Source organism: Choloepus didactylus (assembly GCF_015220235.1).
Source record: "Choloepus didactylus isolate mChoDid1 chromosome 25 unlocalized genomic scaffold, mChoDid1.pri SUPER_25_unloc2, whole genome shotgun sequence".
Taxonomy (NCBI): Eukaryota; Metazoa; Chordata; class Mammalia; order Pilosa; family Megalonychidae; genus Choloepus; species Choloepus didactylus.
The window spans coordinates 5,212,992-5,235,378 of record NW_023637607.1 but is presented as its reverse complement, the minus strand read 5'-3'; the positions used below and the strand labels follow the sequence as shown (position 1 = coordinate 5,235,378).

General features: G+C 50.2%; 3 protein-coding genes across 8 annotated transcripts in view; 2 read left to right on the top strand and 1 right to left on the bottom strand.

The window, feature by feature from the left end:
• Positions 1-1,129: 1,129 nt before the first annotated feature.
• Positions 1,130-11,399, top strand: KANK3 (KN motif and ankyrin repeat domains 3). 5 transcript variants are annotated; one of them, XM_037824388.1, is made up of 11 exons: positions 1,130-1,168; positions 4,125-4,186; positions 5,008-6,273; positions 6,352-6,454; positions 6,665-6,856; positions 6,956-7,121; positions 7,380-7,596; positions 9,696-9,838; positions 9,964-10,164; positions 10,250-10,345; positions 11,138-11,399. In XM_037824388.1, exons 2-11 carry the CDS (start codon positions 4,153-4,155, stop codon positions 11,210-11,212), a joined length of 2,493 nt encoding a protein of 830 aa, XP_037680316.1. In that variant the 5' UTR covers positions 1,130-1,168; positions 4,125-4,152; the 3' UTR covers positions 11,213-11,399. The 5 variants fall into 5 exon arrangements, with proteins under 5 accessions (XP_037680316.1, XP_037680318.1, XP_037680317.1 ...); XM_037824390.1 differs by lacking the exon at positions 11,138-11,399 and having other exon boundaries at positions 6,956-7,040; positions 10,250-11,109; XM_037824389.1 differs by lacking the exon at positions 11,138-11,399 and having other exon boundaries at positions 6,956-7,040; positions 7,377-7,596; positions 10,250-11,109.
• A 162-nt stretch (positions 11,400-11,561) lies between these two features.
• Positions 11,562-12,626, bottom strand: RPS28 (ribosomal protein S28). The gene is made up of 4 exons (XM_037824393.1): positions 12,518-12,626; positions 12,374-12,421; positions 11,880-12,010; positions 11,562-11,647 (listed from the first exon to the last, which is right to left on the bottom strand). Exons 1-3 carry the CDS (start codon positions 12,554-12,556, stop codon positions 11,888-11,890), a joined length of 210 nt encoding a protein of 69 aa, XP_037680321.1. The 5' UTR covers positions 12,557-12,626; the 3' UTR covers positions 11,562-11,647; positions 11,880-11,887.
• A 45-nt stretch (positions 12,627-12,671) lies between these two features.
• The window catches only part of NDUFA7 (NADH:ubiquinone oxidoreductase subunit A7), a 31,686-nt gene continuing 21,970 nt past the window's right edge, over positions 12,672-22,387 (top strand). Inside the window, exons 1-2 of one of the 2 annotated variants that reach the window (XM_037824392.1) lie at positions 12,672-12,767; positions 13,114-13,163. In XM_037824392.1, the coding sequence (XP_037680320.1) occupies positions 12,717-12,767; positions 13,114-13,163 (101 nt within the window). In that variant the 5' untranslated portion in view covers positions 12,672-12,716. The other variant, XM_037824391.1, reaches the window with a different exon arrangement.

Genomic DNA, 22,387 nt, shown 5'->3' with positions numbered 1-22,387 from the left:
TCCTTAAGTGTCATCCCTGCAGTCTGCTTTCTGGAATCCCCTTCCCAGGCTCCACACCTCCCTGAGCCAGGTGAGGTACTTGCCCCTCCTTTGTGCACCACAAACTCCACTTCCCACCCCTCTCACCCTTTCCCATAAACCTTCGTTTGAAGGTCTGTCTCTGTCTCTAAGTTTTGAGGCCCAGGAAGGCAGAGATTACATCCCCGTGGGGAGCAACACAGTGTCTGGCACACAGTAGGTGCACAATAAATGCTAGAGTAATAGGGAAAAAAATCAATGGCTACAGCCACCTTAGCTTATAATACATTCCATTGAATTAAAGAGTGAAATGCAATTCCCTGTCATTATTTCAACAAATATTTATTAATTGCCCACTGTGTGCCAGGGACACTGGATAAAACGGTGACCAAAACTGACCAGCTCCCTGTCCTTATGGTGCTGACACTTTAATGGGGGATGGGGAGACATTTACTTATTTACCTTTTACAACAGATGGTAAATAAGTAAAGAAACAAATCACAGAGGTTTTTTGGTTTTTGTTTTTTTCCCCCATATAGTGAAAGTAGCTATTAGCTTCATAAAATAGAGTGATGGGAAAGATCGTGACTGAGCAGGGGGCCTCGTAAAACCTTTTGAACCCGGAAAGGTTCAAGGAGAAGATGGCCAAGTGAATTTTTTGCAGGGAAGAACATTTCAGGAAGGTGGAACAGCATATGCAAGGGCCTTGCGGAGGGAAAGATCCAAGTGCCTGGTACCTGGCCTAGGACACCAGGAAAAAAACGCCATCCTTTCAGCTTTCACACAGGGGACCTTCCACACACAAATCCCACCGGGCCACTCCTGCTCAGAATCCTTCCATAGCTCCCTAGTGCTCTGTGGATCAAATCCAAGCTCCCTAGCCTCGCTCTGAGCAGGTCTTGCTGCCGGGACAGAAAGGGTCCCTCTCCTGCCGTCAAGGGGCCGCTACTCCAGGCGGTCCGCTGCCGCGCCCCACTCTCCGGGCTTCGGGACCGCGCGGCCCGCCCCGCCCCATCAGTGGACAGCTCTGAGAGTATCGCGCGCTGGTTGGCTGGCGTGGCCGTCAGTTCGGTTCAAGGCCTTGATAATCCGACCCCGAGCTTCGAGGGGGCGGGCTCCGGCGCGGGCGCGGCGGGGGCTGCGGCTTCAGGTAAAGCTCTAGCTCCAGGGCACCCACTGAGGTGCTGGGGGATCGGGGGCTCCAGAGGGACGGGGCGCTGCGACGGGGCGGGCGCCGAGTCTTCCAGCCGGGACCTCTCCCACGTAGGGCGCGCCAAGTAGGTGGCGAGCGGGACCTGGCTTTGGATTCGTGAGGACGCCCCCCTACCCCGCCCAGCAGGAGCCAACTAGGGTGGGGTGGGAGGCTACTTTGCCCCTCTTGCCTCCGACCCATACCGGGACCCTGCCTCAGCGTTGCTCCCGGACGGCTTGGGGACCCGGGTCCAGCCTCTTGGTGCTGGACCTGGATGGAAGGGGGTGATGAGGAAACGGTGTTGGGGGGGGGGGCGCCTGCGGATGGCCACTGGGCGGGTGGACAATGGATACCGGATGGAACCGCCCGGCGGTGTTTCCTGTAGGAAAAGGTTCTGTCCCTGCGAGGCCGTCCTCGGGGAGGGGGAGGGTGGGGGTAGGGGCTGACCTGAGCACCTCCCCCTCCCGCCGTCCTCAGCCTGTCCCCCCACCCCAGGAGTCTAAGAGTTCCGCCCCAATATTGGGGTGGGGGGTGTCACCACCCAGGGCCACAAGCCGGGAAGGCGCCCCCTCCCCAGGGCGGGAACTGCACTGCCCGCCGGGCTCCTCACTCTCAGGCTCGGTGATCACAGCTCGGCGTCCCGAAATAGTCCCTGGGGCGGGGGTGGGGGCGTATGGTGTCGGCTCTGACGGCCTAATGAGGGGTCTCAGGCAGAGGATCCGGATCTAGCCTTGACAGCCCGGGCAGGGAGCTGAGGAGAGGGGAGGGGCGGCCACACGCCTCCCCTTCGGTGAAGCTGCAGCCCCTGGGGCCGCGGAGGTGTGGGCCAGTCCCCTCACCGCATCAGAGATGCGCAGGGACAGACATGGGTGCAGGCTGGAGGGGCCGAACCCCCTTGGGCTCCCTGTCACTGCCATTTCTAAAAGGCAGGCAAATGCAGTGGCCAAAGGCAGGGATTCTGGCTAGGCTGCTGGGTTCAAATCCTGCCTCTGCCATTGTATGACCTCCAGCAGGTCACTCAATGTCCCTGTGCCTCAGTTTCTCCATCTTTACAATGGGTGGATTATAATAAAATGAATATCTATCTCAGAGGATTTCAGTAGGATTAAATGTTAATACCGATAAATTGCATGGAATAGAAGCTGACCCATAGTAAATGTCAAAAGTGTTAGTATTTCCCATTGTGGGGCATGCACCCATGTCTCAGCCCAGCCTCTGCAGCTGGCTGCTCTAGCTGGTTTGGGTCTCAGGGTGGCCTCCAGCTGTTTCCTGGAGCTCCAGGGCCTGGAATTCAGGTGTGACTGGAGGAGAGAGCTGACCCTGCTGAGTGTTTCAGCCAGCTGTGTGAGAGGCAGGCCAGGACCCCTGAGCCCCAGCCCAGGCTTTTTCCTCAACCCAGTTCTTCCTTGGCAATTTCCTGAAAACAAGTTGTGAGAGGTTTGGGCTGTCCTCAGTGATTACCCACTGCCCTGCTGCCCCGCCCCTCACAGAGGGTGCGAGGGGACAGGAAACAGCTGCTTGGGGGCTGGAAGGAGCCCCACCTGGCCTTGGGGTTGGGTGGGGGGGGAGGTGTCAGGGACCCAGGCTGGACAGAGATGGGCCTTGTGTGGGAGGGTCCCCCAGCAGTGGAGCAGGGCCATAAGTCAGATGGACTGATAGGTGTTAGTGGGTGTTAGGCACACAGGCAGTCATCAGGAGGGCAGGAGGCCGGAAGGGTGCCTGAGAGGCTCTGGGCTGGGTTGCCAGGTGGTTAGTCCCGATCAGCAGTGAGGGAGAGGAGTACAGTTTGAGCCTGCCAGTGGAGGACCGGACAGAGAGGGGAGCTGTGGCTGGGCACTGCTGGCAAGGGTCCCCAAAAGACGGGCAGAGCCCAATCTAAAGATGTTTCCCACAGGCATAATTGCTCTGTGCCTCAGTTTTCCCATCTGGAAAATGTGAATGATAATGTCTACCCTGAAGGATTGTAATCAGGCACGTGATACAAGCTGCTTTCCCTTACCTGAAGGTTTTTCTCATGGGCTCTTCAAAACCCTGTCTTCCCCACCCTGTGCTTTTGGAATCAAAGTTCTGGACTTAATATTTGTCCTTGTTAGATATCACTTTATTAGTCGTAGCCCAATCTCCCTCAGTTTCTTAGAGCCCCCTTCATGTCACCTGAAGAGTCACATTCCCCCCCGGTCCCAAAGGATAGCCACAGCTCTGACAACTGGGTGCTGGTGGCCCTATTATAAGCTCTTACAAGCTTTGTGGCACTTTCCTAGCAACCTCCTAGTGGGAGTCCAAATGATAGCCAACAATGTGTATCCTCCATGTATCCAGCCCACAACTCTCCATCATTCTGACAATGATGACATTGGTAAAAATCAAGATGCGCAAGTCTACCTTGTTTGCATTCCTCCGTATTTTCACATTTATCTAAGAAAAAAAATTTCAGGAGATTCCGTTCCTCTTCTTTTTTTTTTTAATAGGCTGCATCTGATCTGATGAGTTTTAATGAGCCCATCCAGGGCTCCAGCTCTTGCCTTCCCTTTCTAAAGGCTCATACCCCACTCCTTTGAACACCTTTTCTAATTTCCCTCGGGGGCTGATGGTAAAGCCAGCAGATTTGGAATATTCTGGTTGCCAGCTACTCTTATTCTCTTGACTATCTTCCTCTATCCTCCTCTTGATGAATTTCCTGCCCAACTGGCTGAGGTCTGGAATTTGGGGTTCTGGCATTCATTCAATCCTAAATTTCAGGGTCTCTTGAGGCAGCAGACAAGGGAGGGGGTGCTAGGAGTGGGAGTAGAAGTTCTTGGGTCTGTTTACTCACTCAGATACCCCAGCTGATCCCAAGTGGGGCAGAGTCTGTGTCTCATGATGTAAGGTCTGGGCAGGGTAGCCCCACCTTCACCCACTTTGGGGACATTTTCAGGGTCTATCTGGTAGCTGCTCCAGGAAACATGGCCAAGTTTGTCCTGAATCAGAACCTGCCTGGTGAGTGTATAAGATGAATACATGTGTGTGCACAGGTCCACACTTTGTGCCTGTGTGTGTTCCCCTGCTTTCCCCTCCTCCTCACAGTAGCCAGACTGACCATTATAAACATCCATCATCGTCCTGCTTAAAAACTGCCTAGGGCATCCTATCATGTGTGGAATAAATCCCAGCTACTCGTGGTGGTTCATAGGCCCCAGTCTGGCCCCTTTCCACCTCTCCCACTGCTCTCCCACCTCCCTTCCCATCACTCTGTCCCACACCCTGGCCTCCTCTCTGCTGCTAGTTCAGCCCACCCAGCTCACTCCTACCCCAGAGCCTTTGCATACGCTGTTTTCTCCTGGGAACCTTCTGTTCCCACTTGCTTCCTCATCATTCAGGGCTCAATTTATAAGTCCCCTCCAGAGGAAACCTTTCCTAACACCAGAGCCAAAGTCTAGCCTCTTCCAATTATTCTATTTCGTTGTGCTATTATTACTATGGCCCCTAGCAACATTTGAAATGAGCATGTTTGTTTGTCTTAACCCTGTCCCCTTCCAGAATGCACGGATGTATGTCCGTCCTGCTCACTATTGTGTCTCCAGCACCTAGAAACGTGCTTGGCACATAGTAGCCGCTTAGTAAATGTGTGATTGCGTGACTATTTGGGTGCAGATAGGTGTGCGAGCTTCGGGCACATGTGTGCGCGGGGACATCTGTGCAGAGCTTGTTGCGAGTGGAGAAGAGCGGGTGCGCCGTGGGGCGGTGGAGGGCGCACCCCCGTTTGTCCAGTCTCTCCGGGGTCCCTCTAGCCTGACGCTCCCCACGCGCCATGCCCGCAGACCTGGGTGGTCCCCGCCTGTGTCCCGGCCCTGCCGGGGGTGCCCGCAGCCCGAGCTCGCCCTACTCGGTGGAGACGCCTTACGGCTTCCACTTGGACCTGGACTTCCTCAAGTACGTGGAGGAGCTGGAGCGCGGCTCCACCGCCCGCCGCGCCCCGGCGCCCCCGCCCGCCCGTCGGCCCCGTGCGACCCGACCCGGCATCGCGAGCGCGCGCAGTCCGTGCGCCTGGACGTCCAGCGAGTCTCTCGCCAGTGAGGACGGTAGCGCGCCGGGCGCGCTCTCCCCGGGAGAGCCTCCGGGGTTCCTGCTGCCGCCGCTGTCGCCGCGCGCCCTGGCGCGCAACCCGCGCGTCGAGCACACGCTCCTGGAAACCAGCCGACGGCTGGAGCTGGCGCAGGCGCAGGCGCACGAGCGCGTGCCCAGCCCCACCCGCGTGGCCTCGCGCACCCCGCTCGGGTCCGGTCGTAGCAGCCCCGCCCCTAGCCCCGCCCCCGCCACGCCCGGCCCCGGGCAACTGCAAGTGGTGCGCGAGCAGATGGCCGTGGCGCTGCGGCGCTTGCGCGAGCTCGAGGAACAGGCGCGCGCTCTGCCCGAACTGCAGGAGCAGGTGCGCGCGCTACGAGCCGAGAAGGCGCGGCTGCTTGCCGGGCGCGCGCAGCCCGAACCCGACGGCGAGGCCGAGGCGCGTCCGGAAAAGCTCGCGCAGCTGCGACGGCTCACCGAGCGCCTGGCCGCCTCCGACCGCTGCGGCCGCGCCAGGGCCAGTCCCCGGGCCGAGGGTCTCGACGGGGCGGCCTCCAGGCGCCACGAAGGCGCGCCTCAGGTTCTCGAGGGGGCGGCTGCCATCCCCGACGGGGTGCCCCAGACCCGGGAGGTGGGTGCGCAGGCTGTGCCGGAGACCCGGGAGGCCGGTGTGGAAGTGGCCCCCGAGACTGTCGAGGCGGACGCTTGGGTGACGGAAGCGCTGCTGGGACTGCCTGCGGCCGCCGAACGCGAGCTGGAGCTCCTGCGCTCCAGCCTGGAGCACCAGCGCGAGGTGAGCGAGCTCCTGCGGGGCCGACTGCGGGAGCTGGAGGAGGCCCGCGAGGCCGCGGAGGAGGCAGCCACAGCTGCGGCCCAACCCAAGCCATGTGAGGCTGCCACCCAGACCCTGTGGGGTTGCACCGAGGAGGCCACGCAGACTGAACCCTTCGCGGAGTCCCCCTCCCTGAAGCAGGAGAACCAGCCCGGACCCGAGGAAGGGGACAGGGCCGTGGCCTCCACTGGTGAGTGCCGACCCTTCTCTGAGTCCTGGCCTGTTGGCCGCCGGACTCGGACTCAGTGCTCGCATCTGACCCCACCAGGCATCCTCAAATCCATAATGAAGAGAAGAGACGGTGCACCTGGCACTACCCAACCCAACCCTGGACCCAAGAGCCTGCAGTTTGTTGGAGTCCTCAACGGAGAGTGAGCACGTTCCCCCCTAACCCCCTACAATGGCAGCACCTACGGCTCTGCCCCCTGGAATCCCGGCCCTGACCCTTGCTCCCAGTGTGTGTGGTCTTGGCAAGCCTCAGTTTTCTCATCTGTAAAATGGGAACAGCCACCCCATCTCGCAGGACTCCAGAACGAGCCCACAGGGCAGACTCAGCAGGTACCTTTCACCCTGCCCCCCAGGTATGAGAGCTCGTCCAGCGAGGACGCCAGCGACAGCGACAGCGAAGATGGCGCTGCCGAAGCCCCGCGGAGCAGCTCCTCGGGCTCAGGGGAGGACAGCGGCGGTGGATCCGACTCGGGCACCCTTGCCTCTCCCAGTGGCGGGGACGCCCCGGAACCCGAATCCGAGGCCCAGCCGGGTGCGCAGGGGAGGTGAGCTGTGCCAGGCGCCCAGAGTGGGGTCAGCTGCCCCCCTCCCCGTCCCCGCGGGCCCGCCACCCCTCCTGAACTTCTCTCCTCCTGCCTCCGCAGGTGCGAACTGAGCCCGCGCTTGAGGGAGGCGTGCACGGCGCTACACCGGCAGCTGTGCGGTCCCCGCGGCATCGCGCGCGACGGCGTGAGTGCGGAGAGCACGGTGGGCCCTTCCCAGAGGGAGTTGCGGGTCCTATCAGAGACCTCCCCTGACGCCCTCTTAGGGGTAGGCGCACAAGGTTTCGCAGAGGGTGTTCCCAAGTCCGGTCGCCTTGTTCTGGGGACTTCCACTAGCCTCCAAAATGGTGTCTCTCCCCAGGATACCCGGTCGATCTCCTGGTTCCCTTAAGTGTCTTCTTTCAGCCCCAAATACTGACTCACCCCCCATCACTAAAGAGGTCTCCCCAGCCCTGCCCCTAACCCCCACACCAACACCTCGTCCTGGACCATCGCCGACGCGCTCCCCCCTCCACTGTCCCAGCAGGGCGCCGCGCGCCTGGTGGCCCAGGAGTGGTTCCGCGTGTCGAGCCAGCGGCGCTCTCGGGCGGCGCCGGTGGCCGCGGTGTTGGGTGCGGTGGCAGGCCTGGGCCCTGAGCTGCTGGAGCACGTGGTGAACTTGGCAGACGGCAATGGGAACACGGCTCTGCACTATAGCGTGTCCCATGGAAACCTGGCCATTTCCTGCCTGCTGCTGGATACGGGTCAGCACCAAGGAGGGGTGGGCCGGGGACCAGGGGGTGGCGGCCCCGAGGGAGGGCGTGGGAGAGGGAGGCAGAGAAAGGCTGGCCAGGCAGAGGTGGGCTTGCTCTGACCTCCAGCTGAGACGTTACAGGATTCAGTGGATGGCAGCCCAGGGCCTGTTGACCCTTCTACCGTCCCAGCTCTGCTCTGGCCCTCCTCCCACTTTGCATGGGAGGGAACACTGGGCTTTGGGCCAGTGTTCTAGACCTTAGTTAAAGGGAATTACTTAATTTCAACCACCTCAGCTTCCTCATCTGTGAAATGGCGATGGCAAGGTCTCTTTGCCTGGGTGGCCGTCATGAAATGTAAAGCAATGCCAGGCACTACAGGGGGAGCTCAGCAGATGGTCATCAACGGGTATTCCCAAATCTCCATTTGCAGTGCTGCCTGTTCCTAAGACTGTTCTGGCCACCCGCCTCCTCTCCAGCCTCACTGAAGCCCTGGCTCCTTCCCTTCCAAGCTGGGGCCCTGGGCCTTGCCTGTCCTTTGCCCCCAGGCCCTGCACTGGCTCCCTTGGACCACCTGCCTCCTGCTTGCCCATCTCCTGCATTCCCCAGCAGAGACTGACACCCAGATGTGGCTAAGGCCACAGACACTGAGAACCTATTTTGTAGCACTGGGGGAGGAGGTGGGCCCAGATACAGCAGCTTTCCCAAGGGGGTTCACAGAGCAGGGTGGGGGGTGGCAACAGCCTCCAGGAGCTCCCCAATGCAGGCCAGGGTGGGCCTCGCCCAAATCCCCCCCATCCCTACAGGTCTTGGTGACCTGGGGCTCCAGAGGACAATGAATGAATTCAAAAGATATTTCCTGGACACCCCTTGCCTTCCATGGCCTCAGGGCTGGGGATGCAGAAACGGCAAGGCAGGTACAGGGACATTGGTCACCACAGAAGGCCCCAGGCTCCCTGACCTCCTCAAGGATATGAAAAGTTTTATTATTCACATAGTGGAAACTTCCTGGGAGAGCAGGGCAGGCACAAGCAGGTCTGAGTGGCAAGAGCCGAAGGGGGCGTATGGCTTTGGCTTTTTAATTTTTATTGTGGTAGCATATATACAATGTAACATCTACCATTGTAACTGCTTTCACGTATACAGTTCAGTGGTGGTTATTACATTCACAATGTTGTGCTACCACCCGTGACCAAAATATTTCCATCACCCCAAACAGAAACTGTTAACCCATAAAGCATTAAATCCCCATTCTTCCCCACCCCCCACCCCGGGTACCTTGTAATCTTCCATCTCTATAAATTTGCATACCCCTCACCCATTTAAAATCACCTGACTTAACCCTTTTACTCCGTATTCTGCCATCTCACGATTCCTCACCTCACTAGGGTATCCATTCCCAAGCCCCTCACTATACACCCCTCCTTCTCATTCATCTCCCAAACTGTCTCCAGCTAGCCTTGTGAGCTTTCAGTGATGGGGGAGACAGGCATTAACACAATCACTCCAAAACACACAACCAACCAAACAAAAAAAATCATTCCAGAAAATGAGATCCAAACAGAAGGTGCTGTGAAGAGTGCTGGGATAACAGAGCCCATCCCAGAGGAAACCAAGCTTGATGAGGGTTTTATGGAGATAGATAATTCGGCCAAATTCCTTTTCAATGGCTGCTTCTGGTTGCTGCATGGAGTGGATTCAGAGACCAGAATGGAGGCTGGCATTCCAGGGGACTCAGTGGTGGTAGCAATGAAATAGGGGTATCCATCCATTCACTCAACAAATGTTTACTGAGCACTTAATTGCCAGGTAGTATTCTAAGTACCAGGACACACCACAGAGAACAAAACTAGGCTGAAGTAGGGTGAGGGAAAAGCTTCACTAGGAAGCTTGAGCAAAACACTCAAAGAGGGGAGGGGGGTACCCTGTGGCTACTGGGGGAAGTGTTCAGGCAAAGGCAACCACAGACCTGTGACCCACTGAGATGGCCTGTTACGCAGATACAAACCCAAGGTTTGGAGGGAGACAAGTGGGCCAGAATGTCCAGAAATGGACCAGGCTGGGCCAGGGCTGTTGATGTCTTGGTTGACTGGCCCCTTCCTTTCATCCAGGGGTCTGTGACGTCGACCGCCAGAATCGAGCTGGCTACTCAGCCCTCATGCTGGCAGCACTGACCTCTGTGGGGCAGGAGGAGGACATGGCTGTGGTCCAGAAACTCTTCTGCATGGGTGATGTCAATGCCAAGGCCAGCCAGGTGTGTGGACACCCCCTCTCTTGGGGTCCCTGAGCCCAAGGGGGGATATAACTCCACCCAGGGAACCCATTTTAGTGCTGTTTCCCAGAATCCATCCCAGCCCTGTCACCTTTTCTGCTCCCCAGACAAAGCAGACAGCCCTCATGCTGGCTATCAGCCATGGCTGTCAGGATATGGTGGCAGCCCTGCTGGCGTGTGGGGCCGACGTGAATGCACAGGATGCAGATGGGGCCACAGCACTGATGTGTGCCAGCGAGTATGGACGCCTGGACACTGTCCGGTTGCTACTGGCCCAGCCTGGCTGTGACCCTGCCATCCTGGACAATGTGAGCAACCACAGAGCTCATGATAGGGGTGAGGGTTGTGCCCAGGCCTTGGCTCAGGGACCTGACTGTCCCTAATGTCCCTCAGGAGGGCACCAGTGCCCTGGCCATCGCCCTGGAGGCAGAGCAGGATGAGGTGGCTGCCCTGTTACATGCCCACCTGAGCTCAGGCCAGGCTGGTCTGGTGAGTACAGTCTCAACCCCAGGAAACAAAGACTCAAGCACTTGGTGGGGTGGGCACCAAGTGTGCTCCAGGAAGGCCTCCTTTCATGCTTCCCCAGGGGAGCACCAGGGGTGGGAACTTGTGCCTGGATGATCCTAGGAGGCTGAGGCCATGTTTATTCTCCAAAATGCCAATGAGATAAGACATCTCCTGCTCTACAGGTCATGACACGGAGACCTCAAAAGGGGAAGTGACCTGGCTAAGGTCACACAGGGTGGGGCTGAGGAAGACTTAGATCTGTTATGTCACATCCCTGGGAGACTAGTTTCAAAAGAAAATGGGGACCTTTGGCATTAGGTAGGGTGGGGGAAGATGGTGCAGGTTCCTGGGAAGTCAGCTTCAGGACTGGAGAATGGATGAGTATGGCAGCAGCAGGGAGGGGAAGGGCAGGCCCGGGAACAGAACACACATGGGTTTGAGCCCGAGGTAAAGGCTTTATTTAAATGACAAGCTCCAGATTTTGTTCTATACACTTTCATAATCAGACTCATCCCACCAGCTCAATTACTCTTATACTAGTCCCACTTTTGAGATGCAGAAACTGAGACAGAGGGCAAGGGCAGAGATGGGATTCAAACCCAGGCAGGCTGACTCTACCATAAGGGATGGGGGTTCCTCCTTAGGAGGACTGAGGTGGAAAGGGGCAAGCCGGATACTGTCCGAGGGGGCTAGCTGTCCCCCCTCCAGCCTCCTGCAGGAACAAGACTAACAGGGAGCCCACCCACCCACCCATCCAAATCTCTCCTGAGCCAGCAGCCTCTGGACTCCCCCAAAGCTATACCCAAAGGAGAATGTGATGACAACGAAGAAGACCCCCAGCCCCAGTGAGCAGCCTGGCATACTGGACCCAGCAGTGGGGGGTGGGGCTCACCCCCCCATCTCCAGGGTCCTCCATCCAGACACTAGTCCTGGCCCCACCAGGGTAAGGCAGAGACCGAAGAGTGCAACCCCTGGTTTTACAGCCCCCACTCCCACCTGCCCCATCCCTCTTCCCTAAATAAAACATTCTCACTAAGCCTATGTGTTGTTTGGGGGCACACAGACACACAAATGCTCCCCCTCAGAAAGGAAACTCCCTGTTGGGGAGAAGATCCACCCTGCAAGGCTTCCTGGGTACACACCACCCAGGAGCCATACAGCATATAGCAACCCTAGTCAGACAACACGTGCAGGAACAGGGGTTTACATACAATACAAACGGTTTATTTAACAGTCAGAGACCATCCCCATCGGCCAGATGGTCGACCCAGGACATCCAGGACCCTGAAACAGATCCAAACATGAGATGCTAACAGGCCGCCACCCCTCAGAGACCCTCTGGTCCCAGGCAAAACCCTGGCACCTGACAAACTCCCTCTCACATATTGCCAGCCTTAGCAGACCTTTTTCACTTCCCCAAACCTCATCCGTAGACTTCAAATTAAAGAAGCCTCCCTAACACAAGCCAAGGGTCTCACAGCCCCCCACCCCCACCCCACGCCAGTTCTGCACTCACCAGCAGGTTCAGCGCAGCCTCCGAGCCTCTCGTTCAGACTCCAACAGAGTGAGCACGTCGCCCTCGCGCACGGGGCCTTTTACGTTGCGGATGATGGAGCGGCTCGTGTCGTCCATGAATTCCACACGCACCTACCGACCCGACAGGGGTAGGGGAAGGAGTCAGGGCGGGCACCACGAGTTAGGAAGCAGATATGAACTTACAGGATGTGCGTCGGTGCCGGGAGAAAAACCCAGAAGAAGGGGCGGAGATGTGGAAAGCAATGCTCCCGAAACTCCCGAAGAGAAAGCCACCAGGGGGGGAAAAAAACTGCAGCTTTGGGATGGGAGCAAGATCGGTTAGTTGGGGTGGGCTGGGCCTAGATCAAAGGGAGCCCCAGACCCCAACGACTCTCACCCAACTCCTGGGTCCCCCTCGACCGGGGCCCGAACCCGGGTTGTCAGGGCCTCCATAAGGGCTCGGGGTTACCAGAGCTCATATCCCGGAGAGCTCACCTGAGTGCACTGTCCCTGCGAGCCGGTCCTGCCCAACACCTTGGTGACCTGGCGGAAAAAAGCTGGGGTCAGACCTAACCCGCTTGGCTCCCCTACACCCTCCCGCCTCACCCCGGCCCACAAAGATCCGGAGCCCCGTCTCACCCGGGCCAGCTTGATAGGCTGCACGCGACTGGTGTCCATGATGGCGGCGGTCCGGCAGAAAGGAGTCACGTGTTGCAGGGTGAACTTTTATATGACACCCCAAGCCCCGCCCACTCCTGCCCTCACGAGACCCAGACGTAGCCTTCCCAGCAGCCCCCGCGGGAGAGACGTCACCAGCGCCCTTTAGCGCCGACGGAAGATGGCGTCGGCCACCCGCTTCATCCAGAGGCTGCGGAACTGGGCGTCCGGGGTGCGTAGGGCGGGCAGGGCCGCGCTGGGGAGACTGTAGGCCCCGTGTGCCCCGGACGGGGACCGGCAGTTCACCTCCTTTCTGCATCCGCACGCTTGAGGTCTTTAAGGACAGGACCTCCTCCTATCCTGGATGCTTCCAGGACCGTGACTCTCGCTCAACCCGGGATCTCCCCGGGATCCCCCAACTCGTGACCCCTTCATCAGCTCAAGCCCCCAATTTTCCGTTTCACCTCCTGGGCCTATATCCCGGTCCCCGTCTGTCCATCCCCGGATCTTCCCTGTCCCCTCTCCCCTTCCTTCCCAGGGGTGCCCTGCAAGCTGACCTCCCCTCTCTTCTCCCACAGCAAGATCTGCAGGCGAAGCTGCAGCTGCGTTACCAGGAGATCTCCAAGCGGTGAGCAGGCCCCGCTCGCTGCATGGCCTTGGGCCCTGTCCTGTCCTCTTCCCCTCCCCCTATCCCCAGATGGAATCCGTGTTCTTTTAGCCGCCTGGGCCGCTGGACCGAGAGCAGCCTCCAGCCCTCTGGCAAGCTTTGGAGGCTGAGAAGGTTTGCCTTTATCTTTGTTGGACTCCCCGTCGTGGCATGACCAGGCTGGGCCTTCATTCCCAGTGGGAATCACAATTGGTGGCTAGGGATGAAAAAGATTAAAATTAGGAGGGTCTAAATCATTGGTCTGAAGTCACCCAGAAACTAGAAAGTGGCAAAGCTGGAACTTAAACTCAGAAGTGTCTTGATTTCCAATTTATTTATGTTCAAAATTACTTTCTATTTATTAAGTCCCTGCTATATACTCTGCCTTGGGGATATGGTGAACAAGAAAATTTCTTAGCCTTCATTCCTTTCATGGAGTTCACATCTAAGGGAAAGAGAAACAGAGAAGTAAACATATAGGCTAACATTATTCTGGAATCCTCTGAAGACAAAACAAAACAAATGTGAGTGAGCTGGAGGGTGGCTACCCAAGGTCAGGTGGCCATGAAGGTCTCTTCAGAGATTGACTTTGGAGTTGAGGCTGGAATGATGGGAAGGAGCCAGTCAGATGGTATTGTTGAAAAAGAATTCTGAGCAGAAGAGAAGTGTAAATGCCAAGACCCTGAGGCTGTACAGAAACAGAAATAGGCCATGTGGCTGGAGATGAGGTGAGAGGGCTGCCAGGGCCTTGTGGGCAGAGGTGAGGCAGTTATTGGGGGTTGTTAGCCTGATAGGAAGAAAGTAGCATTAAAGTAACCAAATTTATGTGACTGTCTACATGTTGTAACTAACTCCAAATATCAAAATATTGAAGGATTGCTTTTCCACTGGGGTAGTTTGGTGAATAATTCTTGGGCCTGTTGGGGCAGTGGTTTTGTAAAATTTCTTTAGGGCAACGGCGCCCTCCAGTGGTTCATTTGGGCCTTCCCTTTGGGCACTGGTTCTTTTCATCTTATCTGTGTTGGGGTTATAGAAAGCAGGGCCTCACCTGCAGAGGGGCATCTCTGTACCCCAGTGTTTAAGAAAATTTTGACCTGCACAGAATATATTGCTTTTATTATTAGATGTGTTTACTTGTACCTGCACTTTGTCTTCTTATTTTTTAGACCTCTGATCTTTTATTAGCACAGTATTGTGTGTGTGTGTTACAGAAAATTTAACTTTTGTGCAAAATAAACATCTCTTCCTTTGTTCTCACACAGAATGTGAAGTTTTAAAATACTGATAATATCATCCTTTACCCTGTATTCTGATTTTCTTTCATCCCAACCAGATCGGCTTTGTTCATATCTCTAATTGAAGTCTGATATCTCTTTCAGCTTCTTTAACTGTTGTTGCTGTATGGAGTAATGCTGACTTTCAGAGCTGCAGACCTCTAACTCTGAGACTTAGGTGTCACACAGGTACTCCAAGTTCCCGGGAAATACCAGGTTATACACGTAGAGCGCAGCATCTCTGAATTTAGAAATAACACTTGAAACTCAGGAATAAGTGTGACTGTCATAAGAGTTTATAATCTAGGCCCTAATTTTCTTATAAATATTTTCTAAAAGACCATATGATATTGTCTTTTTGTATTGAAGTCTCCCAGTATTATTGTAGAAACATCTGTTGCTCCCTTCAGTTTTGCCAGTGTTTGCCTCCTGAACTTTGGAGCTCCTTGATTGGGTGCATAAACATTTATGATTGTTATTCTTCTTGGTGAATTATCCCTTTTATTAATATATATTGTCCTTCCTTGTCTCTTATGACATCTTTGCATTTAAAGTCTATTTTGTCTGACATTAGTATAGCTACCCCTGCTTTCTTTTGGTTACAGCTTGTATGGAATATTTTTTTTTTCCATCCTTTCACTTTCAGTCTGTTTGTATCCTTGGGTCTAAGATTAGTCTCTTGTAAACAGCATATGGATGGATCATACTTTTTACTCCATTCTGCCATTCTTTGTCTTTTAATTGGGGAGTTTAGTCTATTCATATTCAAAGTTATTGCTGTAAAGGCAGTACTTGAAACAACCGTCTTATCTGTTATTTTTTTCAGATCTATTTCCCCCCCTCTTTTTACCTTGTAACTTACCCTTACCAATACTCTTCAATTCTGTGCCCTTCTCCAGATTTCTCTCTCCTGTCTTTTTTTTTGAACCTGCAGAACTCCCTTTAGTATTTCTTGCAGGGCAGGTCTCTCTTTCTCTTTTTTTAAATTATTTATTTATTTTTTTAAAATTTTTCTCCATTTTTTTTATTGTGAACTTTAACATATACATAACAGTAATAATTTTCAATGTACAATTTCACAAGTAGTTTGAGAGCAAATCTCAAAGAATGTCATGGGTCACATTTCCACAACTTCAGCCATTTCCATTACTGTTAAATATAACATACATACAGAAAAGTGTCATCTCTTGATGTACAGTTCAACAAGCAGTCATATAGGTAATTTCAAAAATTGTTACAGTTCCACAATTTCAGTTCTTTCCTTATTATGCAATACAAGGTATATACAGAAAGATGAAGACCTTCAAGGCACGATTCAGTGAGCAGCTATAGAGCAAATCCCAAGGGATGCTATAGGTTGCAGTTCCACCATATCATATTCCTCCTTCCAGCCATTCCAACACCCCAGCATCCAAAAATATATATTTAATTATATAAAGTTTCAGTATTCAGAGACCTTTGTTCAGTCTTATCTTGTTTGTTGCTACTCCTTCCTTTCAATTTCTTTCTCCATCTTCAGGGGTATCTAAGTACTGAGCACCCTAATTTATTCATATTAAAAAGGGGTGTCAACAGTATGGGGAAGGGGGCCACATCTGATAGTTGATCTTTTTTTTTTTTAATTTATTTATCAAAAAAATTAAAAAAAATTTCAAGCAAAACAACGGAATAAGAAACACAAATAACCTAAGTTAACTACATTGCTTCCAACATGTTCCAAGAAAATTAATAAACCATAGTCACTCCTGAGCATTCCCATATCATTAAAATTACTCTCCATATTTTACCTGTTTTTATTATCATTCCCCCTTCACTAGTTGCTATCTATCTCTAGGTCCCCTACATTCTACAATATGAAACATTTATTTTACATTTTCCACAGGGTTCACATTAGTGGTAGATAGTTGATCTTAAAGAGGCTGTTGCCGCTGGGTTCTAGGACTTGTCTGGTCTACAAACACTAATGGATTTAAGTTTCTGAAAGATAAAACTTAGTGAGTGGATCTTTTATAGAATGTCAGGTAGGGATCTAGGTATTTGGGGACTGACTGCTTTTGGTAAGGGCATGGCATGCTGTGGTCAATTGGGATGTCTAGCTGGAACTTGCATAAGAGAAACCTCCAGGATAGCCGCTTGACTCTTATTTGGGATTTCTCAGCCAGTGTGACCTCAGCTTGTTACCTTTCTTTTTTCCCCCTTTTGGTCAAGTAGGCATTTTCAATTCCTTGCTGCCAGGCCAGGCTCATTCCTGGGAATCAGTCCCATGTCACCAGGGAGATTCATTCCCCTGGCAGTCATGTCCCTTGTTGGGGGGAGGTTAATGAATTTATTGGCAGAGTTGGGCTTAGAGAGATAAAGGCCACATCTGAGCAACCAAGACGTTGCCTGGGAGGCACCTCTTAAGCATAATTATAGGAGGGCTCAGCCTCCTATTTACAATCCTAAATTTCACAAGAGCAAGTCTCAAGTCAAGGGCTTGATTTATTAAGTAGTGGGTTCCTAACTTGACTTAATACATATTCTATCCCAAGATAAATGGTCAGTTTCTTACAGTATCTTCGCTTAGTTGTACAGTCATCATCACTCTCAACCTCAAACAATTATGACGTAATACATCCCAGACCTCTTATCGGCTACTAATTATTCATCCCTAGTATTGGTATAGAGTTGGTAAGATATTCCTATTAAATACATTCATTAATACGTAATGGGTAGTTTTTCCATACCACCCTTGTTAACCATCTGCACCAGTGTCATAACTTTTATGTATATCATGCTAACACCTATTTAGGTTTGTGGTGCTACTCTGGGTTACTTGCCTTTAAACCACTGTTTACAAATATGTTCACGTTCAATGTGTCACTGATACTTACAATACCATTAATGGACCATAATCACTCCTGACCATTCCCGTACCATTAAGATCACCCACACTGTCACATCTGTACATATTAGATTATTGTTCCCCATTCACTGGGTCCTGACTATCTCTAGGTCCCCTATATTCTACATTTTAAGACACTTATTTTACATTTTTCACAGAGTTTATATTAATGAACTCTCTTTTTGTGCCTGGCTTATTTCACTCAGCATTATGTCTTCAAGATTCATCCATGTTGTTACGTTTCACGACCTCGTTCCTTCTTACGGCCGCGCAGTATTCCATCGTGTGTATATACCACATTTTGTTTATCCAGTCATCTGTTGAAGGACATTTGGGTTGTTTCCATGTCTTGGCAATAGTGAACAATGCCGCTATGAACATCAGGGTGCAAATACCTTTCGTGTCACTGCTTTCAGATCTTCTGGGCATATACTGAGAAGTAAAATTACTGGATCATAGGGTAACTCGATACCTGGTTTTCTCAAGAACTGTCAAACTGTCCTCCAGAGTGACAGTACCATTATACAGTCCCACCAGCAATGAATAAAAGTTCCAATTTCTCCACATCCTCTCCAGCATTTGTAGTTTCCTGTTTGTTTAATGGCAGCCATTCTAATCGGTGTGAGATGATATCTCATTGTGGTCTTGATTTGCATCTCCCTAATAGCTAGTGAAGACGAACATTTTTTTCATGTGCTTTTTTTTTTTTATCATCATTTTATTGAGATATATTCACATACCATGCAGTCATACAAAACAAATTGTACTTTCGATTGTTTACAGTACCATTACATAGTTGTACATTCATCACCTAAATCAATCCCTGACACCTTCATTAGCACACACACAAAAATAACAGGAATAATAATTAGAGTGAAAAAGAGCAATTGAAGTAAAAAAGAACACTGGGTACCTTTGTCTGTTTGTTTCCTTCCCCTACTTTTCTACACATCCATCCATAAACTAGACAAAGTGGAGTTTGGTCCTTATGGCTTTCCCAATCCCATTGTCACTCCTCATAAGCTACATTTTTATACAACTGTCTTCGAGATTCATGGGTTCTGGGTTGTAGTTTGATAGTTTCAGGTATCCACCACCAGCTACCCCAATTGTTTAGAACCTAAAAAGCGTTGTCTAAAGTGTGCGTAAGAGTGCCCACGAGAGTGACCTCTCGGCTCGTTTTGGAATCTCTCTGCCACTGAAGCTTATTTCATTTCCTTTCACATCCCCCTTTTGGTCAAGAAGATGTTCTCCGTCCCACGATGCCGGGTCTGCATTCCTCCCCGGGAGTCATATTCCACGTTGCCAGGGAGATTCACTCCCCTGGGTGTCTGATCCCACGTAGTGGGGAGGGCAGTGATTTCACCTTTCAAGTTGGCTTAGCCAGAGAGAGAGGGCCACATCTGAGCAACAAAGAGGCATTCAGGAGGAGACTCTTAGGCACAAATATAGGGAGGCCTAGCCTCTCCTTTGCAGCAACTGTCTTCCCAAGGGTAAAACTTATGGTAGAGGGCTCAACCCATCAAACCACCAGTCCCCTATGTCTGTGGTCATGTTAGCAACCATGGAGGTGGGGTAGGCGAATACCCCTGCATTCTCCACAGGCTCCTCAAGGGGGCACTACATCTTTTTTTTTTTTCCTTCTTTTTCTTTTTTATTTTTTAACTTTCCCTTCTTTTTTTTTTTTCCTTGTTTGTCTTTTTTCTTTCTTTTTTTTTTTAACTTTCCCTTCTTTTTTAAATCAACTGTATGAAAAAAAAAGTTAAAAAGAAAACAAACATACAATAAAAGAACATTTCAAAGAGACCATAACAAGGGAGTAAGAAAAAGACAACTAACCTAAGATAACTGCTTAACTTCCAACATGTTCCTACTTTACGCCAAGAAAGTTACATAATATAGCAACATTTCAGTGAACTTGTTCCTACTACATCCATCAGAAATTAACAGACCATAGTCATTTCTGGGCATCCCCAGAACGTTAAATAGCTTATCTGTTCTTCTTGGATTATTGTTCCCCCTTCCTTAATTGCTCTCTACTGCTAGTTCCCCTACATTCTACATTATAAACCATTTGTTTTACATTTTTCAAAGTTCACATTAGTGGTAGCATATAATATTTCTCTTTTTGTGCCTGGCTTATTTCGCTCAGCATTATGTCTTCAAGGTTCATCCATGTTGTCATATGTTTCACCAGATCGTTCCTTCTTACTGCCGCGTAGTATTCCATCGTGTGTATATACCACATTTTATTTATCCACTCATCTGTTGAAGGACATTTGGGTTGTTTCCATCTCTTGGCAATTATGAATAATGCTGCTATGAACATTGGCGTGCAGATATCTGTTTGTGTCACTGCTTTCCGATCTTCCGGGTATATACCGAGAAGTGCAATCGCTGGATCGAATGGTAGCTCTATATCTAGTTTTCTAAGGAACTGCCAGACTGACTTCCAGAGTGGCTGAACCATTATACAGTCCCACCAACAATGAATAAGAGTTCCAATTTCTCCACATCCCCTCCAGCATTTGTAGTTTCCTGTTTGTTTAATGGCAGCCATTCTAACCGGTGTTAGATGGTATCTCATTGTGGTCTTAATTTGCATCTCTCTAATAGCTAGTGAAGCTGAACATTTTTTCATGTGTTTCTTGGCCATTTGTATTTCCTCTTCAGAGAACTGTCTTTTCATATCTTTTGCCCATTTTATAATTGGGCTGTCTGTACTATTGTCATTGAGTTGTAGGATTTCTTTGTATATGCAAGATATCAGTCTTTTGTCAGATACATGGTTTCCAAAATTTTTTTCCCATTGAGTTGGCTGCCTCTTTACCTTTTTGAGAAATTCCTTTGAGGTGCAGAAACTTCTAAGCTTGAGGAGTTCCCATTTATCTATTTTCTCTTTTGTTGCTTGTGCTTTTGGTGTAAAGTCTAGGAAGTGGCCTCCTAATACAAGGTCTTGAAGATATTTTCCTACATTATCTTCTAGGAGTTTTATGGTACTTTCTTTTATATTGAGATCTTTGGTCCATTTTGAGTTAATTTTTGTGTAGGGGGTGAGGTAGGGGTCCTCTTTCATTCTTTTGGATATGGATATCCACCTCTCCCAGCCCCATTTGTTGAAAAGACCGTTATGGCTCAGTTCGGTGACTTTGGGGGCCTTATCAAAGATCAGTCGGCCATAGATCTGAGGGTCTATCTCTGAATTCTCAATTCGATTCCATTGATCTATATGTCTATCTTTGTGCCAGTACCATGCTGTTTTGGCAACTGTGGCTTTATAATAAGCTTCAAAGTCAGGGAGTGTAAGTCCTCCCACTTCGTTTTTCTTTTTTAGAGTGTCTTTAGCAATTCGAGGCATCTTCCCTTTCCAAATAAATTTGATAACTAGCTTTTCCAAGTCTGCAAAGTAGGTTGTTGGAATTTTGATTGGGATTGCATTGAATCTGTAGATGAGTTTGGGTAGAATTGACATCTTAATGACATTTAGCCTTCCTATCCATGAACATGGAATATATTTCCATCTTTTAAGGTCCCCTTCTATTTCTTTTAGTAGAGTTATGTAGTTTTCTTTGTATAGGTCTTTTACATCTTTGGTTAAGTTTATTCCTAGGTACTTGATTTTTTTAGTTGCTATTGAAAATGGTATCTTTTTCTTGAGTGTCTCTTCAGTTTGTTCATTTCTAGCATATAGAAACATTACTGACTTATGTGCATTAATCTTGTATCCCGCTACTTTTCTAAATTTGTTTATTAGCTCTAGTAGGTGTATCGTTGATTTCTCAGGGTTTTCTAGATATAAGATCATATCATCTGCAAACAATGACAGTTTTACTTCTTCTTTTCCAATTTGGATGCCTTTTATTTCTTTGTCTTGCCGGATTGCCCTGGCTAGCACTTCCAGCACAATGTTGAATAACAGTGGTGACAGCGGGCATCCTTGTCTTGTTCCTGATCTTAGAGGGAAGGCTTTCAGTCTCTCACCATTGAGTACTATGCTGGCTGTGGGTTTTTCATATATGCTCTTTATCATGTTGAGGAAGTTTCCTTCAATTCCTACCTTTTGAAGTGTTTTTATCAAAAAGGGATGTTGGATTTTGTCAAATGCTTTTTCAGCATCTATTGAGATGATCAATTGATTTTTCCCTTTTGACTTGTTAATGTGTTGTAATACATTGATTGTTTTTCTTATGTTGAACCATCCTTGCATGCCTGGAATGAACCCCACTTGGTCATGGTGTATGATTTTTTTAATGTGTCTTTGGATTCGATTTGCAAGTATTTTGTTGAGGATTTTTGCATCTATATTCATTAGGGAGATTGGCCGGTAGTTTTCCTTTTTTGTAGCATCTTTGCCTGGTTTTGGTATTAGATTGATGTTAGCTTCATAAAATGAGTTAGGTAGTGTTCCATTTTTTTCAATGTTTTGAAAGAGTTTGAGTAAGATTGGTGTCAGTTCTTTCTGGAAAGTTTGGTAGAATTCCCCTGTGAAGCCATCTGGCCCTGGGCATTTACTTGTGGGAAGATTTTTGATGACTGATTGGATCTCTTTGCTTGTGATGGGTTGGTTGAGGTCTTCTATTTCTTCTCTGGTCAGTCTAGGTTGTTCATATGTTTCCAGGAAATTGTCCATTTCTTCTACATTATCCAGTTTGTTGCCATACAGTTGTTCATAATATCCTCTTATAATTTTTTTAATTTCTTCAGGATCTGCAGTTATGTCACCTTTTTCATTCATTATTTTGTTTATATGGGTCTTCTCTCTTTTTGATTTTGTCAGTCTAGCTAGGGGCTTGTCAATCTTGTTGATCTTCTCAAAGAACCAACTTTTGGTGATATTTATCCTCTCTATTGTTTTTTTGTTCTCTATGTCATTTATTTCTGCTTTAATCCTTGTTATTTCTTTTCTTCTACTTGTTTTAGGATTGGTTTGCTGTTCAATTTCTAGCTTCTTCAGCTGATCCATTAGTTCTTTGATTTTGGCTCTTTCTTCCTTTTTAATATATGCGTTTAGTGCTATAAATTTCCCCCTTAGCACTGCTTTTGCTGCA

What these genes read in the sequence shown, in the direction of transcription:
- KANK3 (XM_037824386.1), top strand. Translation starts at nt 4,153, where the DNA reads ATGGCCAAGTTTGTCCTGAATCAGAACCTGCCTG. An exon ending in CCCCTGACGCCCTCTTAGGG is followed by an intron (nt 7,122 to 7,379) that starts GTAGGCGCACAA and finishes CTGTCCCAGCAG; the next exon opens with GGCGCCGCGCGCCTGGTGGC. An exon ending in TCAATGCCAAGGCCAGCCAG is followed by an intron (nt 9,839 to 9,963) that starts GTGTGTGGACAC and finishes TCTGCTCCCCAG; the next exon opens with ACAAAGCAGACAGCCCTCAT.
- RPS28 (XM_037824393.1), bottom strand. Translation starts at nt 12,556, where the DNA reads ATGGACACCAGTCGCGTGCAGCCTATCAAGCTGGCCCGG. An exon ending in AGCCTATCAAGCTGGCCCGG is followed by an intron (nt 12,422 to 12,517) that starts GTGAGACGGGGC and finishes TTTTTCCGCCAG; the next exon opens with GTCACCAAGGTGTTGGGCAG. An exon ending in CGCAGGGACAGTGCACTCAG is followed by an intron (nt 12,011 to 12,373) that starts GTGAGCTCTCCG and finishes TCGGGTCGGTAG; the next exon opens with GTGCGTGTGGAATTCATGGA.